This window comes from Ursus americanus, chromosome 7 (assembly GCF_024610735.1).
Source record: "Ursus americanus isolate L20-20 chromosome 7, mUrsAme1.1.p, whole genome shotgun sequence".
NCBI classification, from domain to species: domain Eukaryota; kingdom Metazoa; phylum Chordata; class Mammalia; order Carnivora; family Ursidae; genus Ursus; species Ursus americanus.
Window position 1 is genome coordinate 41,596,620 of NC_142133.1, and position 8,267 is coordinate 41,604,886.

General features: G+C 36.0%; 1 protein-coding gene across 1 annotated transcript; it reads right to left on the minus strand.

Moving 5' to 3' along the window:
- Positions 1-2,704: 2,704 nt before the first annotated feature.
- LRRTM4 (leucine rich repeat transmembrane neuronal 4) lies at positions 2,705-7,752 on the minus strand. The gene is made up of 2 exons (XM_087863624.1): positions 7,074-7,752; positions 2,705-5,249 (listed from the first exon to the last, which is right to left on the minus strand). The coding sequence occupies exons 1-2, from the start codon at positions 7,075-7,077 to the stop codon at positions 3,697-3,699; spliced, it is 1,557 nt and encodes a 518-aa protein (XP_087719750.1). The 5' UTR covers positions 7,078-7,752; the 3' UTR covers positions 2,705-3,696.
- Between the last annotated feature and the right edge of the window lie 515 nt (positions 7,753-8,267).

Genomic DNA, 8,267 nt, shown 5'->3' on the forward strand with positions numbered 1-8,267 from the left:
TATGGGATCATTAAACTTTATATTTCAATTAGTTAACTTTTAAAATACTTTGGATGGAGGATTTCTTAAGAGACCACTTTCATTTATTCTTTCATTTTAAGGTTTTACCAATTCCATTTTATTTTTTAATTCACAAGACAAACTTGAAGTGTTCTCTCCTCTCCCATATTTACAATGACTAGTTTTATAAAAGTCCTTGCTATTTTCAGTTGATACAACATATCCTAGAAAAACCAGGTGTTCAAAATTTTGTTCTGTATAAATTTTAAGTAAAATTTTGGTAGGCAGATAAAGTAACTTCATAATTCTTATAATAATTTTTAGCAAGATAATGCAAAATTTCACAAACTATTTTCAAAAGTATGTATTGCAATTTTCTCTCTTTTTTTTTTTTGCAATTTTCTCTTTTAATAACACTTTACTAAGCTTTAGGCAAAGCTGTATCCTTTTAGCTTTACATTCTTTCTGAGCACATATTGAGGACAGACAAATTAAATGATTCAGTTCAACCAAGCACCCTGCTCCACTCACGGTATGATGATTGAGATGTATATATCTATTAGAATCGTGCCATATATCATATTAATTATTCACAACTATCCACTCTATTCTTCTTTTATAGATATAAGAGATTTTTACTGCCTAAGGTATTATAATATTCTCCTTCAAAGTATTAGCATAGAATGTGCATGAGGAATTTTCAAAATTAAAACTTATAAAGAATAGAGCCAAAGTGATTCACTTACTGAATGCTGTATTTGTGTGTTAGCTCATAGACACCATTCTAATTAGAGGTCTTAATATTTTTATTTTCTTCTTAAAAGAAATAGACAAAATGAATATTTTGACTATATTTAGATCATGATAACTAAATATAACATTTGTATAAGTGGAATTTTCAATTTAATGCAGTTTTTTTTCAAGGCACTATCTTAGAAAATTAGCATTTAGTGCTAAGTTTTCTAGTTAAATATTTATGGCTTTATTGGGTAGAGTTTGGTGTTTTAATTAAAAAAAAAAACCTACCTCACAAAATTGTATTATAAATACATTAATGATTTTTTATTTTTCTAAGCTACTGATATGTGAGGTTTATAAAAACACCAGACTAAAACTCAGCTTACCCCTACAGTCTTAAAAAAATCATAAACTTGGACAAATTGCTCCTCTCTCTTGGCTTCATTTTGTACAGAAATTTTCTCAACAGGAGAAATTTTACTCCATGGTCACAAAGACATAAGGGGAAGTTATGGTTGTCATCATAATTTCTAATAATTTGCTTTTTCTCATTTCTTATATCCACCTATACCTGTAATAGATTGAACATCCTGTCAAAAAGGGGAGTGGTTGCTGCAATGTTCTTATGCATTTGTGTTTCAAAACAAGTTAACATTCATTCAAATGTAGCTTTATTGGACCCCTTGAGTTAATGATCTTAAATGTATAGCCTACCATTTTCCACTTGTTAGGGCATGGAGAGTTTGATCTACTTCAGCAAGGCTGCCATTTCAACTCTTCATTACAATATTTAATTAAATTCTTCATTATTTAATGTCTTAACACCACATTCATTGCCAACAATGCCATTGCAATTTCATGACCATAAACTGCCCTCTCCATCATAACATTTATAATATCAAAATGTGTTTTGAAACATGTTTTTATGGAATAAAACATGATTTTATTTTGTTCCTATCATGGTAAAGCCTAGGGTCTTTGAAAGAATAATCTCTGGAACTGAAGATCTCTGGAAAAGTTTTAGAACCACTATACTCAAGACCTAGTTCTTTAGGAATCTTCCTTCTTTCTTGGTGATTATTATAAATAAAAATCACCTTTTGACTGCAAAAGTTAAGAGAAAATGAATGAATGGACCTGGATTTTCCTTTCCTTTTTATATTATTAGCCTTAAAGAGTATCTCAAAATATAAAGAGAACCTAGAATAAAACAAGATGAACTTGTTTTACTAATACTCATATATATTATCTAAATATCAACCTGCAATAAAAGCCTCAAGCCTTGTTAAGACTTTCATATAAAATCTTTTATTCTCTTTAATTTTTAAGATCAATTGCTCATACAGGTTTCTTTTAGGGATTTATTATCTGGGATTACTTTTCTTATTTTCAATTGTATACAAAAAGGAGAAAATGAACTCTGTGAAGAATAGCTCAGTATTCCAAATTCTACTGGGTTGGAGAATATTTCAAACTCAATGCCTTGTCCGAAAACATTCTCATTAGCATCTGCCTTTAGGACTATAGAAAGACTGGGTATATATTATCAAAGAGCAAATTATTTTTTCCAACTATTATAACTAGTAATAAAAGGAAAAATACACATTCGATACTCATGGAAACTTTCCTTTAAAAAACTAATCATCTAAAATTAGGTATTAAGACAACATACTGCCAGAACTTTCTTTCTCCATTACTTTATTCCAGCAACAAGGCCTTGGCAGTCACAGTCCTTGTACTTTTTGATCAACTTTACCAAGCAAAGAACAATTTGCATCCAGTACTACTTATCAACAGGTTGGAAATCTGTGACTATTTTCTACTCCTAAGCATGTTACTGTAAGTGATCTTTAAAATTAAATAATCAGAAACTGGATCCAAATGTATCCTCATGAAAATGAAAATAATGTAACATGGAATGCCTCCATTTGAAGCTAATGTTACAGAAAGGGAAAATACCCAGAACTCAAATCTCTCTCTCTTTATTTATAAATATTTGCATCACTTAGTTTTGGATAAGTTTAATAAGAATACACATTATTTCTTTTGGGGATGACAGCAACATTGATAAACAGTCCCTGTTATGCCTGTCATTATGTTATTGCTAAATCATCCACAATATCATGACCTGATTTTAGTTACCAGGGACATAGCCAAAACATGGAATTTAAGTATCATTCTGATTACATACAAATAGCCAGCACTTAAGAAAACCTATGAAAAGTGATCTATGTCCAGTAATTAAAAAAAAAGAAATGGAAGGAAGGAAGGAACCGAGGGAGGAAGGAAGGAAGGGAAGAAAGAACAAAGGAAGGAAAGAAGGAAGAAAGACATCTTTACAAGCCTAATACAATTACACAGTAGGCCTCTGACATTCTCTATGCTGGTATAATAACTAAATGGCAAGTAACACGGAAACAGTTATCCTTGTGAGATCCCTGTTGCATGCTTTAATTATAACTAAAAATTTACAACAAAATCAACCCTTGGGTAAATTGCTCTTTGGTTTAAATCTTCAATACCTCCTGGAATTTTGGTAAAATCACTTTGTTTTTAAATTAAGCTGGTCCCTCCTTCTTTACTCCATTACAGAAGTCAAACAACAAGAACCAGACATTAATTTTAGAATGAAAAGAGTTTTGTGTATATGTGTGTTTGTAAGTCCAACCCCTGTATACAAACTGTTAAAAAACAGATGTTTTAACATAGTGCTTTATTCCAACTTAATCTCATCCTTGCATGAACTTCCTTCAAGTTTCAACCATTAAAAAAAACCAAACAAACAAAAAAACAGTCAATTTCCTGGTGGTTGTAATTTAATTAAGTAACCTTTCACACTGAGCAAAAACCCAAAAGCAAAAGGGTCATTAATCTTTCTAGTGATTAGAGACACCTCTAGAGCTTCAAACATTTACCTCTCCTTCCCCGCAGTAGAAATGCTTTTAGGAGGATCATGGTTCATACCTCGCATTCCCTGGAGCCAGAGATGGTATATGTGCAGGGCCCAGATCCATTAACGGATATATCCATGGTCTCAGAGTTTGTAGGCTTGTAGTCCACATAATACTCCTGTAAAGGGGAATTCATTTGTCTTTCAGACTCTCTGGTCTTTTTCCGCCGCCTCTTCATTAGAGAGTGTTGCTGAAGTTGTTTCATGCTTGCTGGGTAGCGTTTCCAAGACACATAGATTACCAACAGGATCATGGCCACCGAGAGGAACAGAGCCACACTCCCTGCAATAATTTTGTGAAATGAAACATGCTCATACTCTTGCTCTGTGCCAGGAATCTGAAACCCTGGGGAAGGGCTTGGTGTTTCAAGGGTGGGTTGGGTGGGGTCAGATTTGGAAAATGTAGGCTTAGGGATAATCAGAGGCTTCTGGGGCGTTTGGGGTACCAGGTGTGATTTTTCTGTGTTGACCACCTGAACTTCAGAGCAGATATTATATGTTTCCACTGCATCACTAACCTTTTCACCCTGGATATGCTTAGGTCCTGCACATATCATGGTGCTTTCCTTATTTCCTTTGAAATTCTTAAGCCAATAAAATAGAGGACAAATGCTCCGACTGCATTCCCACATATTTCCAGACAAAGTGATGGATATTAATGATATCCATGCATTGACAGTTTCCTGTGAGATGTTGGTAAGCTTGTTGGAATCCAAATTCAATTTTTGCAAATTGGGTAGACATTTAAATGTGCCCGGCTCAATTCCTTGGATGTCATTCCCTGATAAATCCAAGTTGTGTAAGGAACTCCAAGTCCATGTCAAGCCTTGGCTAATGGAGCGAATCCTGTTCCACTGTAAGTAAATTGAGCGAAGATTGAAGAGACGTGGAAAATGAGCAAAATTGATCTTGGAAAACTGATTGTGCTCCAAGTGGAGCTCCTTCAACTTCAAGAGGCCAGCAAAAGCATTTCGGGACAAGCTTCGAAGACGATTGTAACCCAAATCCAGAAAGTCAAGATTTCGACAGTCTTGAAAAACTCTTATCGGCACAGTCTTTAATGAGTTAGATCTCAAGTGCAAAATGATGAGTTTCCGAAGACCTTTAAATTGTTCCGATTGCAATGTCTGAAGTTTGTTGTAGGAGAGATCCAGATTGCGGAGATTGGGAACTGGGTGGAATGTTTTATTGTGCAGATAGGTAATTTTGTTGGAGCTTAGAATTAATTCTTTCAGTCTACGGATCCCTTGAAATGCATCTTCATCCACTGAGCTAATGTAATTATGGTCAAGATAAAGCCATATAAGCTGGTTAAGGCCGGCAAACTGATTGGATTTGAGTTTCTGAATGCTGTTGAACCTTAATGATAAGCCTTGTGACCCTCCAGAAATGTTCTCAGGGATATCTGCGAAAGCATGAGACTCACAGTACACAATTTTGCCATCACATCTGCAGTTCTTTGGGCAAGCTCTCTGAGCCCCCGTGAGCATAACAAGCAGCAGTGTAGGAAGTAGCACTAGCACCACACGCATGCCTCTCAGCTGCGTAATTAAACGGAAACCTACAATATTAAAAAGAAGACAAATGCACATTGTAAAGCTATTAATATAAATCACCACCAGCTTACTGATATCAGGGGCACGTCATCTAGTGTAGTAATGGGACAGTTGCTATAAGAACAATGTATTTAACATTTGAAGTCTTATTTTCTTCAGTGTTGCATGTTTGCTGTAATGAGGTCTCCTTCTTTCTTCCTTGATTTTCAAATCACCACAGTGCCATGGAACTAAAGAAAAGCGTCCTGAGTTTCATTGAGTTCATATGTTCATCAACACTGAAAAGCACACAGCCTGTCTTACCACTTAATGCCAACACCGTAATAACAACAATATTTGGCTAGTCACTCGGCTGAACATCAGTATCAAGAAGAAGAGTACCAAGTCTTCTGGTAATGGCAAAAATGTGACTTAGAAAACCTCTTACTTGTATATCTTTCTTAGTTGAGCAAACAGGCTTTGATTTGACAAAAGAGCTTCAGTAAGCTGTCAAGGTAACCCAAGTTTGCCCTGCCTGAAATTGTATCCTTATTGCATAATGGAATAACAATGCATGAGCTCTGAAAAAATGGCATTGGGACAGTATGGGCAGCCAATGAAGCATGGTATGAAGACTAATAACAGTGCAAGACACTCTCAATGTGTTAATAAGCATATATGCTCTCGGCATTCAGTAAGATCTGCCTACTGTGGCTCCCCTGCCCAGGGATACACCAGCTCAGAACCCTAACTACTGATAACGCAGAACAGTCCAAAGTTAAGATTGTCAAATTCTTATTAAATATTTGCATAAAATGCAAAATAATCTTGTGTAGTATTAGTTCTGCTGTTATTTTTAACATAGTTGCTTTTGCAAATTTGGGGGATAAACAAGGAGGGAAGCAGTAGACTACTACCCCCCCCCCCCCAATCCGGACCTGCTCAAATTTCTCACTGACTTTTTTTTTTCTCCCCTACCTCTATTAACTTCAGAAAACCTGCAAAGTTGCAATGTATTGGCACTTGTGCTGCATTTCCAAGTCATAGCCTGGTAAGGACTTCTTTCCTCTGTCAACAGATTTATTATTTCTTAGCGGTAGGGGGAAAAAAAAAACCCGTGTGCTGTAGTTTATTTCTCTTAAATATTTGCATTTTAACCAAGAAACAACCAGCCAAACCTCTAATCAAAAAACTCTCCTTCTTTTACTCAACCAGTTTTTTGTTTTGTTTTGTTTTGTTTTTAATTTGAAACCCGATCTTGCTCTCTGTCCTCTTGCCAACTACAATCTCATTGAAATACATTCCAGCTCTTCCAGACAGGAGAAAGGGGGGAAAAAGCCAGTCACACTTGAAAAAATAAGACTGGCAAATGACTGCTGGAAATTTGGAAGCTGTGTTCAGGATACAGCTTCAAAGATAAAACAAACCCTTGTGCGACCTCTGATAAAGTAACGACCCCACCCCTACACACACGCAGTAAAGTGTTAACAATCTCCCTGACAGCGACCAGAAATACAAGCGTGGTTAATATTATCAAGAAATAGAAGCAAACACAGTATTTATCCCATGCTCAATTCCCAAGCTGTAGAAACACATACAGAAGAGACAGTCTTAAAGATATTTCTCTAGAGTCTGTTTAAGTCCGTGTTATGCATTTACAGATTTAAAAAACACTACTAAAAGGAAAATGATCTAAAAATATAATAGCAACTATACTGAGTCAACTGGCAAACTCAGAGGCTGCTGCTTTTTGCCTGTTTCCCCGTCTTTTATCAGCTAATGCCACGACTGAGAATAGGAAGCCAAGAGGATCAGCTTTGCTAAGAAGGAAACAACAAAAGTTCACTTACCCATCCTTTGTCATCCAAAAACGGATTCCCCCCTCTCTCAGCTTTCTTCTTATTTGGTCTCTCGTGCTGAAACCACCACCACCTTCATGACACAGTGCGGCTGTCATTCACACCATTCTGATCCCGCATGTGAGCTAGTAGCCCCATACAAACTTCCCCGGAGAGGACAGGCAAAAAATATATATACATATATGAAAAAAAAAAAATCAGCATGGGGTGGGATGGGGGGGCAGGGAGAAGGAAGCCGTTGGGGGGGAGGGGGAGGGCCTCTAAGCTCTGAGGACCATTGTGTAATTCACCAGAGACCCATCAGCAGTAATTGGCAATCTGTGCAAAAAAGCTACAGCCCATTTCGAAGGTAACCAACTTCTCTGTAAAAAGAGAGGTAAAAAAAAAAAAAAAAGAAAAGAAAAAGAAAAAAGAAAAGAAAAGAAAATCTTCAGAATACCTGGCATTCCTTATTGTGCTGGCTTTTGCCATTCCCAGATAAAGCAATTCATCCTCTGGATTTTCAGTTCTTGAAGCAAGTAGGCCTCCTGTGCTGTATGAGACCCCAGTTTAAAAGCTATGCAGGCTAGGTTTATCCATTTAGCTGGTCAGGTTTAAAGTGTTTTGTAGCTGTGCTGAGAGGCAGCCCTTGTCTAATTCAGAAGGCTTTCCAGAGACTGATGATGCTCAGAGCTTGTTGGTGCTAATGCTTGAGTTTGTGATACACTGAGTGCCCTCCGCTGGAGAAAACAGATTGCACATTAAAGACGGGAACAAGTGAGCCTGTCAGTGGTGTGCAGCCTTCCCTCTCTCAGAAAGGGAAATTAAAGGCACAGGATCACTTTTTTTTTCTCTCCAATTATATATATATTATGAAAGCCTTATGACAAGGAATTCCATTTGGTGCTATCAAATATTAAGTAGAATACCAGCTCTCTAAATATTTTCCAATTAGCAGTTTTTAAAAGTTGCCTTGGCTTTTTTTTTTCCTGCACATATCACAGATTTATTCTCTTTTTTTCAACAGAAACAATTTGAGCTTTATTTTTGTTGTTGTCAGTTTATTATTTCAAAATTTTTTAAAGCAAACCACATAGAGAAACAATTGTACTTAAGGGAAAAATGTAAGTAGATAATTTATGAAGGTAGTCATTTTAAAAATTTTAGGTCTAATTTTTAAATTCCTAACTTCTGATAATTAAATAC